The sequence below is a fragment of the Rhineura floridana genome, chromosome 8, assembly GCF_030035675.1.
Source record: "Rhineura floridana isolate rRhiFlo1 chromosome 8, rRhiFlo1.hap2, whole genome shotgun sequence".
Classification (NCBI taxonomy): domain Eukaryota; kingdom Metazoa; phylum Chordata; class Lepidosauria; order Squamata; family Rhineuridae; genus Rhineura; species Rhineura floridana.
Genome location: NC_084487.1, coordinates 75,246,378 through 75,274,069, shown reverse-complemented (window position 1 = coordinate 75,274,069; position 27,692 = coordinate 75,246,378). Strand labels below are relative to the sequence as shown.

Sequence of the window (27,692 nt, the reverse complement as noted above, 5' to 3'; positions counted from 1 at the left end):
GCTATTGTGAAAACCAGATTTTAAAGCGTCCATAGGTGTGGGCTTTTTTTTTCTGTTTCTTTTTTGCTTTAACATTGGCCACTCCCCTGAGTCCACCCCTTTTCAATGACTGGTCCATCATGGTCATTTGCTTTTTGCGTACTTTTTCAGAAGAGTGCAGAAACATATATCTTTTTTTAATTCCTAATGGTTGGGAAGGAGGGTGGGTGCTAATGGGTGGGAAGGAGACAAGGGGCTTGGCATATGATGGAGGAATACCCATGGACTGCTTATTGCAGGAAAGTCTGTGGCATTGTGTCTGAGCCCACAGACGTTAATGCAATTGATTATTGGTTTAGGAAAGCTTATCAATTTTTTGGAGTATTTCTAATCCAGATTTGTGAACGCGAAAATCCATATTAGCTTGCAATGTCATATGGATGACGGTGAAGTAATGAGGACATAAAGCTGTAACATTGCAGGTTATACAGTCGTATGGATGGGCCCTATGTCTGAAACTTCTCAAGGAGGTTACTTTGCAGCACATTTTCCAATGGGGGGTGGCACAGGGGCTAAGGACATCCCTTCTCACCACCACGGGCCTAATTCCCAGGTTGTCCACTTTATCTAATACACAGTCTACAAGAATCTTTTAATTACAATGAAGTGGATGAAAGGGAATGTTTCCAAGATCAATTATTTCCTGTTTACAGTTATAAGATATAAGCAGAGAAATAAGCACTGCATATTGAGTTATAGCAATGCATAAAACCTAGCAAGAAATGTTGAGAATATAAGGAAAAAATGCAAAACAATAATTTTCTATTAAAATAGGAATTTCTAAAGCAAAGGCATTTTCCATTACTCTGCAGGAGGCAATCTCTCAGGTCATCCCTAAGGAGATGATTTGTTCCGTCTCTATGTCTCCTTGGCCAGATTTCAATAAGCCCATACCACTCCAAATAGTTCTGCTGCAAAGCTCTTTGAGGGCATAATGGGGAAGGCTAAATAAGGCATGCAGGCTTATATACTCTCATTTCTGTTTTGATCATGTTTGTTCCATGACTTGGTCACTTACACTCTAGCTGTCATCCAGCCTGCTTCGTCAACAAACCATGGGTTGTCTCACAGATGAACAAACAACCATGATTTGTTTGTTTCTCCAAAGCTTGGTTTGTTTTCAAGTTATTCTTGCCTTGTGCCTTTGTAACTTGACAAAGCGTCTGTGGTGATAAAATAACCCATGGTTAAGCAAAGCTGTTGGGTTCAGACATAGCACCAAACCATAGTTAAAATAAGCTATGGTTCATAAGTCAACAACAAACCATGGCTTTCCATCAAGCTTTATTACCAGAAAACAAATCATGGTTAATCTGCTGGACTTGATTTACACATTAGTACTTTTCTCACTAACAGTACTCTTATCAATGAACAGTAATAGTCCTTTACTGATAATAGAAGTAAAATTATACTGGAAAAGGGATCCACAATCAGATAGCTTGCTTTTATATGATCAGTATCAATTCACTATCTAGATTTCCAAGCTATATTGCAATCTATGCCTTGAAGGACCAGGTGCCTTATTGACAAAGAAATTAGATAAACAATAAAAAGGGAAAGGTTATTTTGGCAGTGGAGCATTTTCTGTTAGATAAAAACCTGTACTGAACTAACTTCACATGCAGAATATAGATGGTGTAATATATATTTTCTTTATGCTTGCAGGGGTGGGGAGCCAAGGAGGATGAGTAATTGATTATTGATATCAAAGCTGGAAAGAAACGCATCCATTCAGTTCTTTTGTGCAGTATATCTTTTTCCATAAGATGGAGATTGCTTCAGCCTTTTCATACTAGCCTTTGAAGTTTGCCTCTTGTTGCATGGTGAAGGGTGTTCTCTTTGAGGATTTCTGCAGCACTGAACAGGTCTTCCTCCCAAAATGTTTGCACAATAAAGGCATTCTTCTTCCAAAGTGCTGTTGTCAGTTTATAGCAATAAAGTACTGGTCCAACCCAGAAGCTATCATTAGGGATACTTTTCTTCTTGTAAGATATGAATGTTTGTGGCAGATTACTTTCTCTGGCTCCTTTCCATTGGTTTGGCAAGTACAGAAGAATCTCTAGTGTTTATATTTCAAGATGTTTTGTGTTGTCCAGTCATTTCGGTCTGCATATTTTTCAGAGAGTTCATATGACCCTGCTCCTCTCATTCTGATGTACTTGGTAGATACTGTTAGGCTATGATCCCAAGTAATTACTTTTACATAGATAGGTTGGAAGCAGGTGTGTTCTTTCCATTAGTTTTACACATGGGTTATACTGACACCTCTCCATGAGATTTTCTGATCTTAGAAAAGTCTGTGCATAGAAGTGGTTGAAAGATTTGAAGCTAAATTTAGAATGTCTGTCTATTCAAGGTATTTTAATTTTTTTTTGTTTAAGAGCCCTTTTAAAATACACTCTTAAACCTCTTCCTTTCATGTTAACTTGGTTTCAGTTATATCTGAAACAGATTGTATTCTCTGTATTTTCATAATTTTCCAACCTTTGCTGAGATCTTTTGATGACTTTTGCACCACCATTTTGATTTAAAATATTATACAAAATTAAATACATACTGCAATACATTTATCTCTGAAAGTACATTTTTTCCATTTTTACTTTTTGTGTGTCATAATTTTATGAAGCCATTAGCAGCATGTTTCCAGGAGATATTGGAGACTTGATAAAATATTTTGATTCACCTAACATTTTCTGTACATGGAATATGATCGGGGACTCTGAAGGGGCATGCTGTTGATTATATCAATCCAGCAAAGTTGCCCCATTCACACAAGGACTTTTGCTTAAACAATGGAGTTTTCCCTCCCATCCATCTTTCTATGTGCCCAACATGTGTTCTGGGGGATTGGGGGAAACCCCAGAACAGTTTGGGAGGCACAAAAGGAGGAGAGGAATTGGGCGTTCCATTGTGCAAGTGGAAGTCCTTGTACAAACGGGACATCCTCATTGGATACAACCTCTTTGTTGCTTTGACAGAATTAAACTACTTTAGAAAGCAAGGAAGGGTTGCTGCCTTCATGCCCTGCTTATAGACTTCCAGGAAGCACCTGGCTGGTTATCCAGTGAACTTTATATGCTGGGACTATTTGGAAATAGTAGGTTCTTGCTTAGTACAACTATGATCTGCTCAAGTTGAATTTGTGTTATTAACCTTTAGTTGCTTTTAGAGCAGGGATAGGGAAACTGTAGTGCTCCTTATCTTGTTGGACACCAGTTCCCATCAGCCCCAGCTAGCATAACTAATGATCAGGGATGATGGGAGTTTGTAGTCCAGCAGCATCTAGAGGGCTGCAGGGTCCACATTCCTGTTTAAAAGCATTAGATGAGGAATCTTACTGTGACACATTTACAGTTAGGGGAGATGGTTGCGGAGTTTCTCCGATACAAGAGAAAGGCAACTGTTCCCAATTTGAGGTAGTGCCAGTCTTAAGGTTTTCACACCAGAAAGCAAATGTCAGAATGGCACACCTTTCTGCCTGCACCTTCCCTCCCTCCCCACCCCCACCAACTGCCACTTTAAACTGGAAATAGATTTTTTCTGGAATTTGCTTGCAACTTTTTGATTTAGCTCCATGATAAAGGGATCTGTTAACTCCCTATTTCATGCTTAGGTTTTTCAAGAGTGATGAAATCCAAAATGGTTCTACTGCAGCCTTCCTCAACCTCCGCATGGGGCTTATTCCCACAGGAGCCTAACTTCATACTAAAGATGCTGCTTTTACAATTGTAATAGATTTTCAAGGTCCACACTTCTTGCTCAATGGTAGCTTCCAATCCACTGTTTTCCATTCACACAAGTAGGATGCAAGTAGGATCCTCTGAGAAGGATGAGTGTCGCTGTTTCCTTGTGGCCCCGTCCTCTAATCTTACATGTTTACTGCCTACGGTTGTTCGGGCTTCAAGGCTGAAGCTGGGAGAGCTCCTCAGCGGGCAGTTGACAAGAAACAATGAAACTGACTAGACCCCCCCTCCCCTTCTCACAATGAAAGCATCCCCAGGAAAAGGCTGGGGGAGAAAGGGGGATTAGATACTCTGGAAACAGCCCATTGCTTGCAAATAATACATTCACTTGATCAAAATAATAACATGGAGACAGGGAGGGAGGTTGTTATTGTTTTTTGAAGTGTTCAAAAGTTCTTTTGAAAACTGTTGAATATTATTATGGAACAAAGTGGCAATGACGTAAATTGTTGATGGGGGAGGGGGAGAGGTGCAGTTGGGTGGGGTTTTTTGCCCACACCTACTCGCTTCTACTGCAACTTCCTATTATGAAATCACCAGGCAAGTCTAGATGAGAAGCCTGGTAGCCTGGGATGGAACCCCACAACAACCTGTTGCTCTCATTCACCTTCCCCAGCCCCTGTGGCTGGGATTGATTTGCAGTCGATCCTTCTGTTTTCTGAGTGATTTAGACTTGATTTTCCCCCCCAGACGTTCTCTCTCCACCACCACCCCTTTCTTGTCCAGGGCTTACTTTGAAAACGGGAGAGAGCAGCGGAAGTTCCTCTTCAGCCCAGAGGATATGAAATGAACAAAGGGAGGAAGAGGGAGTGGGCATGGAGAGGGGAACGATTGAGACATCCACCTAAGAGCACCTGAGCGAAGCTTCTGCAAGCCCTAGAGATATGAAGTGGAGATGTTTTTTCCTTCCCTTTTCAGATTATATCAGGATTGGGTTAATACGGATTTAAAGGGGGAAACTGCGTGATGGCTTCTGCTTGCCTGCAACAACATGTGAACCATGCAAATTAAAAGAGGATGCAAGTAGCACCAGATACAGAGTAAATCACTGTGTGGATAAGCCCTGGGGCTGATAGGAATTGTAGTCTAAGGAATCTGAAAGACATCACTTTGTTCTATTGGATAGGATATGTCAGTACACTGGTATGGGCTTGCACACTTTCAGGTTGCATAGGACTCTCTAGGCATGAAAGAGGAGTATTTTTTACAACAGGAAAACACTGCTTTTCCTTGCCATCCAACAAAGGTTATCATCTGGAACTTTTTAGATCGCTGACATATTTGTGGTTTAAACTTTCAAAATCCTATGTGATGCAGAAATCACAGGGCTTTTTTCCCCTTTGTCATCCTTTTCTTATTCCAGGTTGGCCCTCATTCTATGATGTGATTGCTTCTGACAGAATTACATTCACGGACGACTACTCCTTTGGGATGCACAGGGTTGAGACAAGCTGCAATCAGGTCGGTTTAGAGACAAAAAGGTTGTTCTAATGTTAAAGGTTTTAGAGATTGTTGTAGTAGCTGTAGTTTCTTTACATTTAAAGATCTCCTTAAAGAGATCTACAAACTCTTAGCTATACAATGTACTCATTGGGATTGCATGATGGGCTACAGGCATGACATAGGTGGTCAAAAGGGCTAATGAGAATCTATGTTATCTAGGTTAAACATTTTTTAACAGCATATATAGACTGTAGTCTACAGAAATAGTCTTCTGGGAAGGCATCCCTTCAAGGTTCACCTCTGAACTCTATTCTGTTAAGTTTAAATGCAAATAGTCTAGATGGATGTTGGGAACATTTGAATGTCTATGTATGTGCTGATTCTTGATTCCATCCCAGTGCATTGCTGAGGAACACTATTGACAGAAGTCCAGGGGCAATTCTCAGGGTATCTTTCCAGTCATCTCTGAATCGCATCTGCCACAATAATTCCAGACACTTGTCAGTTTCCCATTATCTTTCTCATTCTAAATCCTTTTATCCTTTGTCATTGCTAGCCTTCTGTAGCCTTAGACTCAGTCCTACCTTATCAGTAAAGAAAGGCTGTTGACCTGGCAGTTAGTAGAAATCCCTGGCTAACATGTAGCTAGTTTCTTCCATTGAGGATGCACCAGCTTTAATCAAACCTTAGGTCTGGTCTTCTGTCTTGTTTAAGACCAGTGGGTGCCTGGGAATGTGGCATAAAATGGGCATATATGAGCTCTCTGAATAAGCAAGTGATCTACATTTTATTTGGCCATTTTCAGTTAAACTTTCCAGGAGGGATCATCGGAATAACGTAATTGTGTTCAGGAGGCCAGTGCCTAACTATATCTAAACTGAAAAGTGCTCTGAGATCAAAGCCATAGTTGTATTTGTATTCAGTGGTATACTTCAGTAAGTATACTTCTAATCATTTTTGCATGCATGACTGTTTGTCATGAATTTTGTCTGTTTCTGGGATTAGTATCTTACCTTTCACTGCCAACAATCTCAAGGCACATCACAAAAATAGCCAACAGTACATTATAATAATTTTTTCTAATCTTATAAAAATATTTTAGTGATTACAGATATTTGTTGAAGTTTTAAGATCTCTGGAATTTCTGGTGGTGTATGTGTTATGTGCCTTCAAGTCAATTACAACTTATGGTGCCCCAAGGAATCAGCGACCTCCAGTAGCATCTGTTGTAAACCGCCTTTTTTCTACTCTCTTCTGTTTTTCCCAGCATTTATACTATAGCCAGCATTGATTTTTCACATTCCGCAATATTTAATTGAAAATACCCCCATGCCATTCTGATGCTTCCCATAAGCTCATTTCAAAACAAAACCTTACAAAATTTATAGGCCTGAACTCAGAAACGTTTGCTTAACAACCCTCTCAATTTTCATGGTGATACACAAAACAGTCAGAGAGAATCGAGAGTTCAAAATCTGAAAAGAGAGGGAAAAAACCCAGAGCCCTTTTGGACCTTTTTCTGACAGAGTTCTCATAATCTGTTGAAATTCATTAAAAATCAGCCATGTTCACAGAGTACCTGTAATCCTAATGCTGACCTTGCCCCATACTCTGACCTTCATCTTCTGCAGTTTAAAAGTTAAAAAAAATGCCTGGCTAATTTTTAATTAATTTAAGAAATTTTGGCTGGCACCCTAGGATAACGCGGGGCATGCTCAGTAAGAAGCAACTGTCAAGAGTTGTAAAAGCCAAACTCACAGGTGTTGGGCTTGCCTAATCAGGGGGCCACACCCACACCAGACTTTGATTTCACTTGAGACAATCATAGCTTCCCTCAGAGAATCCTGGGAAGTGTAGTTTGTGAAGGGTGCTGAGAAGAGACTCCTGTTCCACTGAGAGAGCTCCAGTGGACAGACTGCTTTAACAGTCAGCCACTCTGACAGAAGCTCTGTGAGGGGAACAGGGCATCTCCTAGCAACTCTCAGCACCCTTCACTAACTACACTTCCCAGGATTCTTTGAGAGAAGCCATGACTGTCCAAAGTGAAATAAAGGCCTGGTGTGGATGTGGCCAGGGACAGCTTTGGTTTAAATTTGGGTGGGAGGCTACATGTGCCTGCTGTAGAATAAAAAGGTGGGGGAAACGCTGAAATGCAATGATACTGTTTACAGTGTTTTCCTTTTGGAGAGGAAAGGGGCTTCTCTTCTGCCCAGTGCCCACCCACCCAATCTCCTCCCCCTCCCCTCCCTGCCCCTCCCCCAGGTCAGTGTTGGACTATGACCTGGGAGACTAGGGTTTGAATCCCCACACAGCCACGAAGCTCACTGGGTGACCTTGGGCCAGTCACTGCCTCTCAGCCTCAGAGGAAGGCAATGGTAAACCACCTCTGAATACCGTTTACCATGAAAACCCTATTCATAGGGTCAGCATAAGTCTGGATCAACTTGAAGGCAGTCAATTTCCATTTTCAAACATGATTGCACAGAAATAAATCCCATTGAACTCAAAAAGTATGCAAATGATCAAACCCACCCTCCCTTCTTCTCCTTCCTATCCCCTCCTTCCCCCTTTCATCCCCCTTCCTTTGCCCTTCCCTTCCCTCCCCATTCCCTCCAATACCCTCCTCTACCTTCCCCCTCCTCCCCTTCCTCCTCTCCATGGTCAGTTTTACCTATCTTAAGCATGATTGCACGGAAGTAAATACCATTGAACTCTATAAGCATGCAAATGATCAAACATGCCCTTCCCATTCCTTTGCCGCCCTCCAATATGCTCCTTCCCCTTCCCCCTCTTCCCCATGGTCAGTTTTTCCTATTCTAACCATGATTGCATAGGAGTAAATCCCATTGAACTCAATAAGCATGCAAATGATCAAACCTGCTTTCCCCCTCCTTACCCTCTCCTCTCCCTTCCTCCTCCCCTCTTACTTCTTCCTCCTCCCCTGCCCACTCCAGCCCTCCCTCCCTTCCCCCTAGTCAGTTTTACCTATCATAAGCATGATTCCACGGGAGTAAATCACACTAAATTCAATAAACATACAAATGATCAAACATGTCCTTCTCCTCCTCTCCCCCTCCTGCCTGCTCCCATCCCAGTCCTCCCTTCTGCACTTCCTCCCCTCCCTCCTCCTCCTTCTCCCCTCCCCATCCCCTGTGGTCAGTTTCACCTATCCTAAGCATGATTGCAAGGAAGTAAATCCCACTGAACTCAATAAGCAAGCAAATGATCAATCCATTCTCAGCAAACTTGGACAGGATTCCATTTCTTACCTCCCGGATTAAAAAGCAGGGAAATTCACTAATAGGCAAAAAGCCTTGCGGTTTAAGAACGTACCTATAGCCCACAGATAATTCTATCAAACTTTAAAAAGCAGGGAAATTGGACAGCTATAGTGAATGCACCAGGGGAGCAAGAGACCTGACCTCCTCTCTGAGATATTGGACTGCCCTACAAATTTGTCAAAATGCAAACACAATTGGGGTTGGTCTTTCACAGTCCAATCCACTTCCTGAGTAGCTTGAAAGAATTTGGTAAAACTGCAAGGTTTTTTGCCCATTACTGAATTGTCTTTTCTAGTGAATCATATCTTCTCATTATGTGCCCAAAGTATAATAACCTCAGTTTCATCATTTTAGCTTCTAGTGATAGTTCTAGGTTAATTTGTTCCAGCACCCAATTATTTGTCTTTTTCACTGTCCATGATATGCACAAAACTCTCCTCCAACAACACCAGATTTCAAATGAGTTGATTTTCTCTTACCCGCTTTTTTCAATGTCCAACTTTCACATCCATACATAGAGATTGGGAATACCACGGTCTGAATGATCCTGACTTTAGTGTTGAGTAATACATCTTTGCATTTGAGTTTCTTTTCCAGTTCTCTCATAGCTGCCCTCCCCAGTCCCAGCCTTCTTCTGATTTCTTGACTGTTGTCTCCATTTTGGTTAATGACTACGCCAAGGTATTAATAATCCTTGACAAATTCAATGTCCTCATTATCAACTTTGAAGTTACATGAATCTTCTGTTGTCATTACTTTAGTCTTCTTGACATTCAGCTGTAATGCTACTTTTCTGCTTTCCTCTTTAACTTTTATCAGCATTCATTTCAGATCATTACCGGTTTCTGCTGGTAGTATGTTATCATCTGCATATCTTAAATTATTGATATTTCTCCTTCCAATTTTAACACCTCCTTCATCTTGGTCCAATCACGCTTTCCGTATGATATGTTCTGCGTAAAGATTAAACAAATAGGGTGATAAAATATACCCCTATCTCACCCCCTTTCTGATTGGGAACCAATCAGTTTGTCCATATTCTGTCCTTACAGTAGCCTCTTGTGCAGAGTATAGGTTGCGCATCAGGACAATCAGATGCTGTGGCACCCCCATTTCTTTTAAAGCATTCCATAGTTTTTCGTGTGATCTCCACAATCAAAGGCTTTCCAGTAATCTATAAAACACAGAGTGATTTTCTTCTGAAATTCCTTGGTCCGTTCCATTATCCAACGTATGTTTGCAATATGATCTCTTGTACGTCTTCCCTCTTTAAATCCAGTTTGGACATCTGGCATTTCTCACTCCATATATGGCAAGAGCCTTTGTTGTAGAATCTTGAGCATTATTTTACTTGCATGGGATATTAAGGCAATAGTTCTATAATTATTGCATTCCCTGGGATCCCCTTTCTTTGGAACTGGGATGTATATTGAACCCTTCCAATCTGTGGGCCATTGTTTTCTTTTCCATATTTTTTGTCAAACTTTTGTCAAATTTTGGACAGATTCCATCTCAGTAACTCTATTGGTATGCTGTTTATTCCTGGTTATTTATTTCTTTTTAAGAATAGCTTTCACCCCACATTCTAAAATTTCTGGTTCTTCTTCATACAGTTCCACTGTGAATGAATCTGTCATCTTTGCATCTCTTTTATAGAGTTCTTCAGTGTATTGCTTCCATTTTCATTTTATTTTATCTCACTCAGTCAGTATGTTCCCCTGTTGATTATTCAGCATCCCTACTCTTGGTTTGAATTTCCCTTTCATTTCTCTAATCTTTTGGAATAGGGCTCGTGCTCTACCTTTTTTATTATCCTCTTCTATTTCTGTACAGAAATTATTGTAGTTCTCTTTGTCCCTACGTACTAGTCTCTGTATTATTGCATTTAGCGTTCTAACTGTGTTTCCATCTCCTTTTGCTTTTGCTTTCCTTCTCTCTTTAAACATTTTAAGAGTTTCATCAGTCATCCATTGAGGTCTTTCTCTTTTTCAAATTTAGAGGTATTGTCTTTTTGCATCCTTCTCTGATATTGTCTCTGACCACTAAGTTTAAAGCCTCAAATCTGTTCCTTATTTGATCTTTATATTCTTCTGGGATGTTATTTAAATTGTATTTTGGCATTATGTTTGCTTTCTTGTTCTTCTTTAGCTTTATTCTGATTTTTGATATATTACCAGTTCATGATCTGTACCGCAGTCTGCTCCTGGTCTTGTTTTCGCAAAAAGTATGGAACTTCTCCATCTTCTGCTACCATTTAGATAATCAATTTGATTCCTATATTGACCATTTGGTGATATTCATGTGTACAGTCGTCCTTTCAATTGCTCAAAAAAAGTGTTTGCAAGAAACAAATTATTAACTTCAGAGAATTCAGTAAGTCTCTCTTCTGCTTCATTTCTATCTCCTAAGTCCCATTTCCCCACAATTTCTAGTTCTTCTCTGTTCCCTGCTTTTGCTTTCCAGTCCCCCATGATTATCAGAGCATCCTGTTTTGGTGTGTGATCAATTTCTTCCTGTACGTCTGCCTAAAATCTCTCCATTTCCTCTTCTTCTATGTTTGCCATTGGAGCATAGACTTGGATGGTGGTTATGTTGATAGGTTTCCCATTAAATCTCATTGAAAACACTCGCTCAGACATTGCATTATAGCTCCTAATTGCTTTTGCCACATCACTTCTCGCTATTAGAGCAATCCCATTTCTTCTTAATTTCTCATTTCCTGCATAATATATTTTGTAGTTGTTTGATTGAAAGTATCCCATTCCCATCCATTTTAATTCACTCACACCAAGTATTGTAATTTTGATACATTCCATTTCTTTCTTGACAATTTCTAATTTTCCCTGGTTCATACTTCTCACATTCCATCTTCCTATAGTGTGCATTGTACAGCTCTGGACTCTCCTTTCGCATCTGTGTGCTTCAGCTTCTGGGCTTCCTTTTGGCTTTGACCCAATTGCGTCATTAGTCACAGCGCTACTCATACTTGTCCGCTATTCTTCTTCAGTAATTCAATGAGTGCCATCTGACCTGGGGTCTCATCTTCTAGCACTATCTTGTGTAGTGTTTTGGAGTCTATTCATAGGGTTTTCATGGTAAAAGGTATTCAGAGGTGGTTTACCATTGCCATCCTCTGAGACTGGATGCATCTTAGTCTGGTGTCTGAGCTTTGACCACTCCACCTTGGGTGCCCCAGCTAGGAGTCTAGCCTCTTGGTCTAGACTCCTGACAGCATTGCTCTCAGCTTTTTCAATACTCTCAAATCCCCTCACCACATTAAGGTGTGCATCTGGGAGGTGGGGGGGGTGTTCTACATATGCTATTTTGAATTTACCTTCTGTTGCTGATTATGTGCTCTATTTGATCTTTTTCTCAATCTTATTTGCATATTTGGCTGTAACTTTTATTGTGAGCCACCTAAAGTACTTTTTTTCTTGGTGAGCTAAAATTCTAACTTGTAGATAAATAAAATATAATAGTAAAACAATAATAAACCACAGAGGTAAACCATCTTCTTCCTTTGGGATGGAGAGTGGGATATAAATGTAATAAACCAACCAACAGCAGACCGGTATATAAAAGCAGCAACTAAAATGATTAAATAACATTGGACACTAATTAAAAGCATGAGAGAACAGGGCAAACTTTGCCTGGAATCGAAAGGATATCAAAGAATGGGGTGAGGTGTGCCTTTCTAAGGAGAGAATTACATAATCTGGGTGCTTAGCACAGATGAGTTCTCTCCCTGGCAGCACCCACCAGACTCCCAAAGGCAGGGGCACCTGGAAAAGGGCCTTTGAATAAGTTTGTAATTGATAGGCATGTTCCTGTGGGAGGAAGTAGTCCTTTAGATGCCTGGGCCTCAGACTGTTTAGGAATTTAAAGGTCAAACCAGCACTTTAAATTGGAACACTGGAGTAATGTTCATGGTGGTTTTAGAAACAATTGAAAGTAGTAATAGTAGTAGTAGTAGTACAAAAGTAGTAATACAAAATTACAAGTAATACAAAAGTAGTAGTAGTAATACAAAAAATAGAGTAACCAATTATAGTATTTTAATTTAATTCAAATTTGGCTTTATCGTAAAAGTTGAAGCACCAAATCTCTCTTCAATAATGTTTGGATAAGCTTTGGTTAATTTAAATTTGAGAATGTCAGGTTCAGTAAATAGAGAAAAACTGCAGGCTTGATAAAAATAATTGTCCTTTTTTCTGTCTGAAGAACTCAACCATAAGGGCCCTGTTCCAGTTTGAGTGCAAGCTGATTTCCCTCCCTCCAGGACCTTTTCTGATTATCTAGCATTGCACAGTGTAGCAATGTAGCTGGCAGGCTCTCTTAATGCTCAGAGAGAGTGCAAATCTGTTTATCTTAAGAGAAAATATTTTTAATAAAGAGAGAATGCAAGGAACAGCATAGCAGCAGACTACAACATAAAACAATTTTAAGATTATTCTTTGCTGTAAGAACCTGGAAACAAATGTAGGGGGGGGGAGTTTTCACCTTGTCATGTTTTTATTTTTTCTTCAAAAAATCTTGTTGAGACATTCCTCTCAGTGTAACGGAGTCTTCAGTGAAACATATAGAGTCAAGCACCCTTAATGTTTAGGTTCATACCAATTGTAGCAAATGAACTGTTTGCACCTTTTTTGACCTTCAAAAATGAGCATCTGCTTGTCACCTGTCAAAGTGCTACAAACTAAATCTTAGTTTGAAATAGAGAGATTTCTAGGGGTGCCAGGGAAGCAATGTGTGATTGGGCAACTGAACTTCTGGATCTTTTTCAGTGTCACTAAGAATACTGAATTGTGTGCCAAGCTACATGATGTAAAATTTTCTTTCCACCATCCTCTGGAACATTGCAAGGGATCCTGAGACATACCTCTTAGCTTCCTGGGTACAGCTACTTCAGATAGCCTCTTGAACTGGCCCTACCCATTCAGCAGGACAGGAGTGCTAATAATATTTAGCACACATGCCCCACTCATGTACAGTTGTAGCACTTCCATGCTGCTGCAATATAGGTACAAGTGGGGCCAGTCACACGGGGCTTTTCTACCCAGCAAGGAGAATTATTTTATAAGTAGCCAGAGCATTTTGCATACACTCTTGCAAGAACCCTGTAAATTAGGAAATGATTCTATCTCCAAATTGCAGATGTGAGGTTGGAGCTAAGAGGATGTAGCTTGTCTGAGACCCCCTTATCAGTTCATGGGCTGAGCTGGAGAGAGTTCATAGTCATTTATTGTACTTGTCTCCAGCTCTTCTCACAAGAAGCAGCTTACACATGGTTCTTAGGTAATCTCCTGAGCTTCAGTAATAAAACCATGCTATTTCCCCTTCGGAACGTCTTCTGAGTCACTACCCATCTTAGTAATTGAAATGGTGTCATTCAGAAACTGCTTTCAGTGTTGTATTGCCATTGATTTTGTGGTTTGTGGTCTGTGTCCTCCTCTAAGGCATTATTACATGACAGTAGTATTGGTACATAACATGCTTTGGTGTGTCTAAGCCTGTGGGATCACTTGAAAAAGCCTTTTATTTATTTAATTTATTTATTATTTTATTTATATCCCGCCCTTCCTTCCAGCAGGAGCCCAGGGTGGCAAACAAAAACACTAAAAACACTTTAAAACAGCATAAAAACAGAACCTTTGAGAACTTGTGGACATTCTTCAGAAATGCCATCATGAGAACTGACAGCTCTGTGAAACAGCAAACTTTTAAACCTTAAATAGAGTGATCCTGCATTCGTTGTTCCAATAACTCCATCTGTACCTTTTAATCACCCAATCATATAACGGACAAGATCTCTTACAGAAGTTTTAAGACATTGCTGCATGTGGTAGTCTCAAATAAACCTCCTTTGTTATTGAGGACTGATACATGCTGTGCAGGTTTCAGGTTGCACCAAGGCCTACTGAAACAAGAAGATAGAAATCTATCAGTACAGAGTTGAAATCTAACAGTAGAGAGTTGAAACGAACAAGTGGGATCTGTGCTCAAGCAGACGTCATTTCTGTGTGACACTCAGGAAGAACTGCATACAGATAAGGATATTCTGTTTGTAGATGTTTGGATCAAACTGTCATGTCTGAAGTCCATTTGTACAAACCATTCTCTTGGATGATAGCTTATATTTTCACATTACTAGCATCTAAAGAAGGGCAATGATTGAAGCTCAAAAGCTTTACTCCCTGATTAAAGTTAAAAACAAAGCCCATATCTGTGACTCTCAAAGAACAGCCTATACTCTTACAGGTAAAATGTTTGTTTTCCTTAGACATATTAATGAATGCAAATTAATGCTCTTCTGTTTCAGTGTGGTGCTCACCTTGGTCACATTTTTGACGATGGGCCTCGTCCATCTGGTAAACGATATTGCATAAATTCAGCTTCATTGTCTTTTGAGTCTGCAGACAAGAACCATAATGGAGAAGGAAGCAGTAGTTCTACTTCTGCCCAACCAGACAAGACAGAACTGTAGAAGGAAGATCGTTCTTCACAATGCTTATTTTCCTAGATCTTAAAAAGAATATTATTCTAAATTGCCTTCTATCTTGTATGTTTTTTTAAAAAAAAACCATGTAGATATTCTGCAGTTAGGTTTTTTTGTGTATAAAAATGAGGCCTTATGTGTGCCAATGTATTTTTGTTATATAACCTCACTTAAATAATTGTCAACTTAATGTATGTGCTGTGTGGAATCCCTAACAAAAGAGTGGAACTATGGTGATGATATCCACTTACTGCTTTGTCACAATAAGTTAAAATAATGTCACTCCTTCTTTTTGAAAGGCCAGACTACAGTTCCCCATCATTTGTTGCAGAACTATAGTATATATAACAGCCTCTTGACACCTTAGTACTTCAATCATTTTGGTCTGATTTACATGGCATATGTAGTCAACCATCTCTCCGTATGGCCTTGCACTAGTTAGTGTTTAACTAACATACTCTTCCATAATGCAGGTTGGTTGATGGATCATATCCAGCCTGTCTCTTGGTTGAGATTTCTACAGAATCCCACCTCTATATTTATAGTTAGGAAACTGGTATTTCATAATCACCTACCCCCCCCCAATTGGTGGAGGCAGAGAATAAGCTCACTTGTGTTGGGGCCTGCCAAAGCATATAGCAGGCTTTCATCCTTTTGTAAGTCTATTCCTTCCTTTTGCAACCAAGTTGCAATCAGACTTTCAATGGATGTGGATAGAAATCTGTTTATTTTAAGCAGTAGCAACGAGCACTTTTAGAGATTGGGTCTATCCGCCAGAAGTGGTTGAAGGCTAATAGTAGGTTGCTTGTTTTACTATGTCTCTAATTAGGTTCCTGCAAAAAAAAAAAAATCGAAGAGCCAAAGAGGATTTTCACTTTAGTCTGAGCTAGTTGTTTTGTGGGTCATGCCTTGGAGACTGCAGTAATGTTGCATCCTTGGCAATGTCACTAATTAGTGCTCTTCTTTCTGGTCTTGTCCTGGGAAAGTGAATACCTCAATAGGTATAAACTTTCCTCATTTCCCCTTACTATGTTTGGACAGGCATTACAAGGGATGCTGTTCCTTTTCTTTTATACATAGCTATGGCTAACGTGCTATTACAAGCTCCAAGCTACTGTGACTACTCATGTGAAAATTTACAGTTGGTTGTGTTACTATTTTTCAGCTTCTATGTGCACAGGCACATATACATTTGAGCATATGTACAGCAAATGTACAAAATGGACAACCAAAACAAGAAATGCAGCAAAAGATAGGCATGCCCATAAAGCAATAGAGTAGCATACTGAGGATGCATACTTTACATGTTTTTAAAATGTAAACTCATCTCAAGGTCTTTAGTGAAATCAGATTATATATTTTAAGTCTTGCAAGGAAATTACCATTTACTTTGTGCTGAAACTTCCTTTCTTTTTTACACTTTTGGTTATTTTTCTCTCTCGAAAGGGCTGCTTTGTTGGAAGAGAAATGAGTTTTCTCCTATCACATTTTCTGTTATAAATTTCTAATATGCAACATTTGTAAAAATGTGGGGCGTACATGCATTTTACTTCTCAGATCTCTGTTGTAGTTAAGGGATATTGAGTTTCAGCATATTTCTGTCTTGCATTAAAGAAATATATTACTAAAACTTCAATGAGCAATAATTGTCAGCTGTCCATCGGTAGATTTATAGTTGCAGGATATGGAATGCAATGAACTAAGTCAGCATGGCTAGGTTTATGTGATCTGTAAGAGTGTAACACCGTTAACAGATGAAATCCATTATTCTTTCTTGGTATGGAACACTGAGCAACAGTTTTTGTACTGCTCATGCCAGTAGGGGATACAAACATGACTGGTATTGTAAAACCCAAATGCAGGTCACTTTTTTCATGTCCTTGGCAGAGTATCTCAGAAGATGAGCCCAATAAAGAGGTATCGAGTCTATTGCTAGGACTTTATTCCTTGTATTGTATGGATGTGTACCACTACTGAATGCAAATTATATAAGAACAGAGAACTGTATTTTATAGTATCCTGTCTATATTATATACAGGTTTGCAGAGCTTAATATATATCAAAAGTTACTTAGAGAAAGAGAAAATTATTTTAGCATATACCATTTTTAAAAATTGAACTTTTCCTCAGAATTATTGTTTGCTTTTAAGATATCAGTGTTGGATTTTTCAATGAAGGTATCTTGTAATATATTTGTTGTACGCTGGTATACAATAAATTCAATTTATAAATAAATATCTCTGTTTCAGTTGTTACGATTTTGTGCTGCTTTTGTCGCAGCTGCATTGTGTCCCAATCCCCTCCCATCTCAATCACTAGCAGTTTGTGTTTTGGATACTTTGAGCTCCAGCATCCTCCCTAAGATGAGGAGAAGTAAGAGCAAATTGATAAAAGTATACTCAAATTCCCTGCATGGGGCATGACCCTGGGAAAATATTTTCAAGGATCCAGATATAACTTAGGGGAGGAAACATTTACCAAAGTGCTCAGCGTCCACCTTATCAAAAAAAAAAAAAACCCTCAGGCTTTTGTGCACATTCTTGTGTTCTGTGGAAGACTCTGGACTGTTCCATAAGGATAGCACATTACATATTATAAGAATTCTGCTAGAGAAGTCCTAAACTGAAGCTGAATAATTTGGCTGGAAATGTTTTCTTGTGGATTGGTGTCTAGGGAAACAGGTTGGAATGCTCTATTGTTTAGAGATAAGCTCAGTTTGATAAAACAGCTACACAAAAATTGGGTGAAAAGGGCCCTTTTGTGTTGCCCTAAACCCAGCTGTCATGTTGACATTCCCTGAGAACTGCCAGTGCATCCATTCAGTTGTTAATTGTCAAATATGAGAAGGGCTATCTAGGGGCATTAGTGTGCAGTGGCTGCAGCCAATGATAGGGATACCAGGAGGCAATCTGACTGACTAGCCAGTTATAGGTTAACAAATGAAGGCTTACATTAAATTTTCTATATAATTTTACACTCATTTTTTTATTGTGGTACCACTTCTTAGTAACACCTTGTCGCAAACCCACCCTTCACCAGAGATTATCCCTCCTGACTCCCCACGCTTGGTTCAGGAAATCCCCACCCAGCGGGTTGCTTGCCTCAGCCTGGGTCAGATTTGCTCTCTGCCCCACAAGCTTCAGCCCTTCCACCTTTTGTCCCACCCAAAAGGTGATCACTGGTGTGCCCTGGTAGCACAACAGGATGTAGGTACAGGAACTGAATAGGACCCTGATATGGTAGCACACCTGGTTAAGCAGACACACAGGAATTTAAATGAACAAAATAACTTTATTAAAATACGACATGTTAAATAATATATTGATGTCCCTATCTTCCCAATCTGTCCTACTCTCCTCTAATATGTAGTCAGAGCTTGGAAAAGTTACTTTTTTGAACTACAACTCCCATCAGCCCAATCCAGTGGCCATGCTGGCTGGGGCTGATGGGAGTTGTAGTTCAAAAAAGTAACTTTTCCAAGTTCTGTTGTAGTCCACCCTTTTCCACCCAGTTCACTCCCACAACAGAACCTCCCTCCGTCCACTCCAAATCCCCAAAGCAAAAAACTCCAGCTGTCAAAACCAACTGGCTTTTTCAAACCTCCCTTAGAAGTCTCACTAACACACAGCCTCCTACCTGGCAGTTTTACATTGCTCATATTCCCAGGCATTCCATAGAATCATAGAATAGTAGAGTTGGAAGGGGCCTATAAGGCCATCAAGTCCAACCCCCTGCGCAATGCAGGAATCCAAATCAAAGCATTCCCGACAGATGGCTGTCCATCTGTCCATTTATTTATTTATTTATTTATTGAATTTCTTAGTCACCCATCTGGCTGGCTATCCAGCCACTCTGGGCGACGTACAAAATAGGCATACAAATATAATAGACATTACAGATTTGAAAACAATAACGATAAAATCTAGCCCATGCCAAAAGCCTGCCTGAAGAGCCATTAACTCCTTCAAACCCAAACACATTTAATAATAGTTCCCAACAAGTGGTTTCATTACACACCTCTTGCACATGAGATATTTAAGCATGTAGTTGCCATCTATCAACCAAGAATCTTTATACAACCCTTTGTGGTGTGCACATGCTGTTAGAGCAGGACATATGGGCTCTTCATACTATGAGAAACGTAGCTATGCACAGGACATAGGTTTCCCCCCCAACATACTCAGAGTAGAGCCATTGCAAATAATGGGCTTAAATTAGTCACATCTGTTATTTTCAGTGGGTCTACCCTGAGTACCTACTACCATCAGGTCTGGTGCTATCACTAGGCCAACTAGGCAGCCGCCTAGGGCACAGACCTCAGAGGGGCGCAGTACTGACCTTTGAGGGGCACAGTTTTATACAGATTAGTTTTTTTTAATGGTGCATCAACCCTACTAGAAACAGGTTCAAAAGACTGGAAGAACATTGGAGCAATTCTCTCTTCACATGAGAGGAATACTGACCATTTAGAAAATTATCAGACCTGGAGAGAACTTGAATTGCGCGTATCTAAAGGAAAAACAATTGATGATATTAACCAGCAGAAAATTAGGCAAGAAGAACAATATTAGAGACAAATCTTGGAACGCTTGGTCAGAGTTCTTGGCATACAAAACTTGGCATTCCGTGGTACAACTGAAAAGTTGTACAGTGCTAGCAATGGAAATTTTTTAAAGTTTAGAATATCTAGTCCTTTTTGATCCTATCATGAATGAACATTTGCGCAGAGTTAAAGATCAAGAAAGAATGGTTCACTACCTAGGAAAAGATATCCAAAATGAGCTTATACAGCTTCTAGCAGGTGCTATAAAGCAGAAAATTTTAGCACATGCAAACTCAGCCAAATACCACTCAATTATTCTGGACTGCACACCTGATGTTAGTCATATTGAACAAATGACAATGATTGTACGTTATGTTGATGTAATCAAACCATCAGATAATGAGATGTCTGAGCCTGAGGTTATCATAAGAGAACATTTCTTGGGATTTGTTCCACTAAAGGAGACTACAGGTGCCTTTATGACAGAAACTCTTCTTGGACAGCTTAAGCAAATGGGATTACCAATTGAGAATCTGCGTGGTCAAGGTTATGATAATAGGAGTAACATGAAAGGCAAAGAAAATGGCGTATAAAAGAGAGTCCTGGACATAAACCCACGTGCCTTTTTTGTGCCCTGCAATGCACACTATTTAAACTTGGTAGTCAATGATGCCACTAAGTGTTGTGTGGAAGCAACTAGTTTCTTCAGTTTGGTTCAACAGATCTATAATTATTTCTCTGCATCGACTCAGTGTTGGCAAATTCTAACTAGCCACGTATCAGACTTAGGCATAACTGTTAAGCCATTGAGCGAAACAAGACAGGAGAGTCGGATTGATGCTTTGAAACCACTGAGATAACATCTTGGTAGTATATATGATGCTTTAATAGAGATCTTTGATGACACAAGCCTAAAAGATTTATCTGGAAATACTTCCCGAATTGAAGCTAAGGCCCTTGCTGATTTGTACGTTCAAGTTTGTGGTATCCCTTGTTACATGGTACAACATCCTTTTTGAAGTCAATCTTACAAGCAAGCTACTACAAAATAAGGAAGCTGGTTTAAATTCAGCTACAAGCCAATTGCAAGTGACCAAGAATTACCTTGTGGGCTGCTGGTGTGATGAGGGTTTTCAACAAGTTTTGATAGATGCTACTGAGATTGCAAAGGAGCTAGAAATACTACAAACTTTGAGACAGATCAGGTTAGAAAAAGGAGAAGGAAACTGCAGTTTGAGTATGAGGCCCAAGAAGAGGCACGGCAAGATCCAAAGCAGAAATTCAAAGTAGGTTTCTACTATGCTGTCTTAGACATGGCCATACAATCTGTTGAAGAGAGATTCCAGCAGCTACAACAATATAATTCCCTATTTGGCTTACACTATCAACAAAAAATCTACTGAAGATGTACTTAAGGCCTGCAAGAATTTGGATAAAGCATTGATGCACAACGGAAACAAAGATATTGATGCTGAAGATCTGTGCTGTGAACTTATAGCAATAGCTTGAAGACTTCCAAAAATTATGCCATCACGAGGAGCACTTCTCTTCATACTACAAGAACTCCTGGATAATGTGCCTAATGTTTCTGTTGCTCTAAGGATCCTTCTCACATTTCCAGTGTCAGTGGCAAGTGGTGAACGCAGTTTCTCAAAGCTCAAACTTATAAAAACTTACATACTCTCAACAATGTTGCAAAAGAGACTAGTTGGCTTGACAACTATATCAATTGAACATGCCCAAGCATCAGCACTTGACCTGAAGGAATTGGTGACAAAATTTGCAAAGGAAAAGGCATGCAAAGTGAGATTTTGATGTGCCTGAAACTGAAACTTTTAAGAGACTTAAATTTTAACATCACAATTCACAAGATTATTCAGAATGATTTGTGTGCTAAAACACTTTCTTTTGTATTTGAGAAAGATAATCAAATATTGTTGTATTACTTATTCTTGCAATTGAAAATAAATCTAGCAGTTTCAAGTTTTGTGCTTTTCATTTTTTCTACAAGACATCTGTTTTTGAACAACTGATAAAGGAAGGATATAGTTCTCAATGGTTTGCCTATTTACAATTGTTAGAAAGATATAAAATGGACAAGAAAATGTATGGGTTTGAAATAAGTAAATCTGATTTTGAAATAGGTTTGTGTACAAATGATGAAAATATAATTGCGAAAATGTATAAACTCTTACTGAAAATGGATATGGAAGAAGAACAAGTAAGAGTGTATGGTAAAGTGGGCAAAAAAATTTGGTTATAACATACAAATGGATCAATGGGAGAATATGTGGAAAAAAGGCTTGAGATTTACATTATGCTATAATCTTAAAGAAAATTTCTATAAAATGATGTACCGTTGGTACATGACTCCAGAAAAGTTGTCAAAAATGTATAGTAATGTTTCTAATGTTTGTTGGAAATGTAAACAACAAGAAGGATCATTTTATCATATGTGGTGGCTGTGTAAAAAGGCAAAATCATTTTGGGCACAGATAGGTAGGATGATGCAAAAAATTCTAAAGATAAATATTCAGTCAAAACCAGAATTTTTTTTACTGGGTTTTATGGATAAACAAATAGAAAAGAAATATGGAAGAATAATATTATATATGATTACGGCAGCAAGATTATTATATGCACAAAAGTGGAAAATGGAATCAACACCAACAACGGAAGAATGGCTATTGAAATTAATGGACTTAGTAGAGATGGATAAATTGACATGTCTACTTAGAGAAAAATCAACAGACACATTTCTTAAGGAATGGAAGCCTCTCTTAGGCTTTTTGTTGAAAGATCAAAATAAAATGATGATATTGGGATTTGACGATTAACTAAGATAGCCTATGGAGAAAAGTGATCCTGTATGTATATATTAAGGGACAGGTTTGATGTATATTATATACTTATAGCTGATCTGCGACAAATCGGAAGTCAACTATTTTATTTTTATTTTTTTTGTTGTATTGTTATGTTTTTTGACTTTGTTTTGTTTGTCTTTTGAAAAATTTGAATAAAAATTATTAAAAAAAAAAGACATCTGTTTTTGAAAATTGAAGTTAGCAATTTTTTTTTGAGGGGTGCAAGTAGTTAGCCTTGCCTAGGGCGCAAAATAGCCTGGCACCGGCACTGACTACCATTGGATACAACCCACAGAGTATGCAGCTCCTATTTTTGTGGGAAACAGTTATGCAAATCACTGAATGTATAATCCAAGAATTTTCCCTGGGGATCATAAAAGAGATGAGTTTGAGGTTGATCCATCTCATCAAATCTTTTGCAAATGTCTGAACTTTTGGAGAACATCTTCTGCAAGAAATCTTGATCATTATCTGACTAGTTTTCAGAAACAAGCTTCATATCATGAAATAAAATACCTTTCACTTATTTTCCAAAACACTACTTTTTAATCATGCATTTTTTAAAAAAACAGCCTCAGCCAGCACTCACCTCCTTCACTGGAAATGTATTTATTTGTTTAATAAAGTATGTATATGCCTCCTTCTCACAAAACATCAAGGTGGAGTATAGCAACATAAATAACAATACTATTGTAGTGGTGATACAGTGGAGTTTATTCATATATACTGTTGCAGCAAGATGTACCCTTCTCACTTAAGTCCATCAGAATTCTGTTCCCGGAAGATACATTACAGCTTAAAAGCCCCCTTTAAAAATAGCATTGTTTACCATTACTCAGGTGAGGTTCTTCTAGCCATAAGGTCACAAGATGCCAGACTCTGTTTACATTTTAAAATGATGGCAGAGGGGGTGGCTGTCGTCAGATCACTGCATCCAAACAAACATGACATCCTAAACCAAACAGTGACTTGGCCAAAGGGCAGCCTAGTCCATCCCATGTAATACTGTGGACAAGATAGGGAGCGATTCAAACTCCTGAATGACGTACATGGGAGGTGGAGAATAATTGGTATTTTCAACCAATGACCATAAAGGACCTGTGAGCACCCTGATTTATTTATTCTCAGTTACTGAGAGTGGGGGTGATGTGGGGCAATAGTGTGTATTTGCATGCTGGAGACATTTTACAACTATGGTTGATCATTGAAAGTTAGGCTGCACATAAAAGGGTGATAGCTTTTCCTGCATGTTAAAACTCCAAAGAAAAAAAGTAATACATTATTGTACTATGCCATTAAAAATTGAGTGACTCTGGCTGCAATCTTATACATACATACCTGGGAGCAAATCCTGCTGAACTCAGTGAGGCTTTGTTCTAAGACATGTCTAGGGATACAGTATTTTAAAAAAATAGATTGCTTCCCTGTGCTATTTAGTTTTTGTGTCTATCATTGGAAAATCATTTAGGGCCATTGCAGCTGATCAGTTCACAGCACAACAAATGCTCAGTAACTGCTTCTTTCTGGTGTGAATCCAGATGTCGTCCTCCAAAATGTGCTCCTGCTGTGGGAGGAAAAAAATTGATTTTCTCAGCAAGCTTTCCAAGCATGTGAAACATACAAATGGCGGAAGGCATGGTCATGAGGCCGAGGTAGCTCACACAGCCCCATGGTCTCTCTCAGGGAGGGGGGCCTAGCCACCAAGCATAACTCCATTGTTCTTTAAATGCATGATAGAACTTTATAGGAACCAGCTTTTATAGTTATTTTACGTATCAGAGAAAACCACTGGTACTTATTATCTGTTGTGATTGATACACACTGGCTGCTACACTCTCCCATCCCCCCATTCTTTTTGTGGTAAGATGCAGCTGTACCTCTTGCCTGTGGGGATCTTTGCATTGCTTTTTTAAAAGCTTGTGGTTGGGTTTTATGTTTCCTTTTATTCTTTAGGTCAGGTCGTTTGTTTCTAGGAAAAATGTTAGCAGTCTGGATGAGTACAGATGACCAACTTTCCATGTGGGAAAGGCTACCCATTTCTAAATGTGTGCTCAGTTGTAGCAATACTGGTGGCTGTGCCTAGTATGTGGTTGCTATTATGGTGGCTCTTATGTGGTTGCTATTGCTCTGTAACTAGTTTTGTTTCTAAGGTGTGTAAGACTTTACTTCTACCAAACCCAACATGCATTGCTGTAGTGGGAGGGCAGGGGTGGGAATCTGCACCCCAAGGGCTGCCTGCAGTCCTTGGCCTAATCGTAAGAGTCCAGAGGGAGGGGAGCCCAAATGGATGGTGCAATGGAAGGAGTGGGGGAAGCTTTCTGCAAACAATTAGTTTAGACCTCTGGCACAAGTGATCCTCTGGCAGTGTCCTGGGTGGGCTGGGGTGGGGAGAGAGAGAGAAGGTGTGGCCCCGCCCCACTGCTGTCTCTGGCCTGCAACAGATCCCCCCCCCCAAAGAAAGGCAAGCCTCCTTAGGAAAAAGGTTTCCCACTCCTGCTGTACTTGGTCACATTGTCATGAAAAGTGGAGTTCTAAAAGCACCATAAAATACAGTGTTTTGTTACTACTTACCCTGAACTTTGTTGACAGAAGTAGATAGTTGATCTGTTCTCAGTCCTAGAAGAGTATTCAGATTAATAATGGAGTTGTTCCAAAGAGGTTAATAAAGACATTTTCTGCACACTTTGCAGGGCTGCTCCCTCTGGAAACATTTCTGGGCTTTTACCTGCACAATGGGACATCCTTGCCTCTTCCTCTTCCTGCATGCCCCCCCCCCATACCCTGTAAATCTTCTCTGGTGAGCTGGAAGAACCCTCAGGAAAGATTGATGGCTGATTCACACAGGAGCTAAACTTTGTATTAAAGATGAAGCTTTTCCCATCGCAATAGATTTTCAATATTCACACACTCTTCCAATCTGCTCTTTTCCATTCATATTTAGTATCTCTGTGGGTGGTGGCGAAGCAGTTGCAAGCGCATTTGGAGGAAACAGGTTATCTGGATCCATTCCAGTCAGGCTTCAGGCCTGGACATGGGACTGAAACAGCCTTGGTCGCCTTGGTGGATATGAGGAGAGCGTTGGATGGGGTGAATGCACCTTTCTCATCCTCCTGGATCTCTCAGCGGCTTTTGATACCGTTGACCACGGTATCCTTTTGGACTGCCTGGAGGGATTAGGCATAGGGGGCACTGTACTGCAGTGGTTCTGTTCCTTCCTCTCTGATAGGCACCAAAGAGTAGCATTGAGGGATGAGGTTTTGGATCCTTGGCCTCTCACTTGTGGGGTGCCGCAGGGCTCCATCCTCTCCCCGATGCTATTTAACATCCATATAAAGCCGCTGGGGACTATTATTAGGAGATTTGGGCTGCAGCATCACCAATATGCGGATGACACGCAGCTCTATCTCTCATTTAAATCTTCACCAAGGTTGGCTGTAGAAACCCTGTCCAAGTGCCTGGAGTCGGTGAGTGGCTGGAAGGGAAGGAATAATCTGAAACTGAACCCTGACAAAAGCCGCGGTACTGTTTGTGAGAGACAAGGGAAGGTTAGGGGGTTTGGACCTGGTGCTCAATGGGGTACAATTGCCCCGAAAGACCAGGTCTGCAGCCTCGGGATCATTCTTGACTCCCAACTGTCCATGGAAACTCAAGTCTCGGCTGTGAGCCAGGCGACACTGTATCAACTCCATCTGATACGGAGGCTGCGCCCCTACCTTCCCAATCATCTGCTCCCATCGGTGGTACATGCCCTGGTCTCCTCTCGCCTAGACTACTGTAATGCGCTCTACGTGGGGCTACCCTTGAAAACGGTCCAGCAGCTGCAACTGGTACAGAATGAGGTGGCGCGCCTGATTAAAGGCAGCCACCGGCGAGATCACATAACTCCCGTGCTAAAAGAGTTGCACTAGTTACCAGTTGCTTGCCGGGCCCGATTCAAGGTGTTGGTTTTGACCTTTAAATCCCTATATGGTCTCGTCCCAGTCTATCTGAAGGAGCGCCTCCAGCATCATAATACGGTTTTTCATCATACGGTTCCTCCATGAATGAATCTGCCATCCCGGCATCTCTTTTACAGAGTTCTTCAGTGTATTGCTTCCATCTTCCTTTTATTTCATCTTGGTCAGTCAGTGTGTTCCCTTGTTGATTATTCAACATCCCTACCCTTGGTTTAAATTTCCCTTTGCTTTCTCTAATCTTTTGGAATAGGGTTCTTGATCTACCCTTTCTGTTATCCTCTTCAATTTCTATACAATAACTATTGCAATCGTTCTCTTTGTCCCTATGTACTAGTTGCTGTATAGTTGCATTTAGGGTTCTAATCATGTTTCTATCTCATTTTGCTTCTGCTTTCCTTCTCTCTTTAACCATTTTAAGAGTTTCTTCAGTAATTCATTGAGGTCTTTCTCTCTTTTTAACTAGAGAGTTAACTTTTTAACTTTTGCATTCTTCCCTGATAATGTCTCTGACTTCACTCCATAGTTCTTAGAATCATAGAATCATAGAATAGTAGAGTTGGAAGGGGCCTATAAGGCCATCAAGTCCAACCCCTTGTGCAATGCAGGAATCCAAATCAAAGCATTCCCGACAGATGGCTGTCCAGCTGCCTCTTGAATGCCTCCAGTGTCGGAGAGCCCACTACCTCTCTAGGTAATTGATTCCATTGTCGTATGACTCTATCAGTTAGGAAATTTTTCCTGATGTCCACTCGAAATCTGGCTTCCTGCAACTTGAGCCCATTATTCCATATCCTGCATTCTGGGACAATCGAGAAGAGATCCCGGCCCTCCTCTGTGTGACAACCTTTCATTTACTTGAAGAGTGCTATCGTATCTCCCCTCAATCTTCTCTTCTCCAGGCTAAACATGCCCAGTTCTTTCAGTCTCTCCTCATAGGGCTTTGTTTCCAGTCCCCTGATCATCCTTGTTGCCCTCCTCTGAACTTGTTCCAGTTTGTCTGCATCCTTCTTGAAGTGCGGAGACCAGTACTGGATGCAATATTCAAGATGAGGCCTAACCAGTGCTGAATAGAGGGGAACTAATACTTCACGCGATTTGGAAACTATACTTCTGTTAATGCAGCCTAATATAGCATTTGCCTTTTTTGCAGCCACATCACACACTGTTGGCTCATATTCAGCTTGTGATCAACAACAATTCCAAGCTCCTTCTCACATGTCGTATTGCTGAGCCAAATATCCCCCATGTTATAACTGTGCATTTGGTTTCTTTTTCCTAAGTGTAGAACTTTGCATTTATCCCTGTTGAATTTCATTCTGTTGTTTTC

The 27,692-nt window shown here is 40.0% G+C and overlaps 1 protein-coding gene across 6 annotated transcripts in view; it reads left to right on the top strand.

The window, feature by feature from the left end:
* Positions 1-17,193, top strand: part of MSRB3 (methionine sulfoxide reductase B3) — a 124,363-nt gene extending 107,170 nt beyond the window's left edge. For all 6 annotated transcript variants that reach the window (XM_061639817.1, XM_061639823.1, XM_061639820.1 and 3 more), the window contains 2 exons: positions 5,146-5,243; positions 14,826-17,193. In XM_061639817.1, the coding sequence (XP_061495801.1) occupies positions 5,146-5,243; positions 14,826-14,990 (263 nt within the window). In that variant the 3' untranslated portion in view covers positions 14,991-17,193. The remainder of the gene's footprint in view (positions 1-5,145; positions 5,244-14,825) is intronic.
* Positions 17,194-27,692: the final 10,499 nt, after the last annotated feature.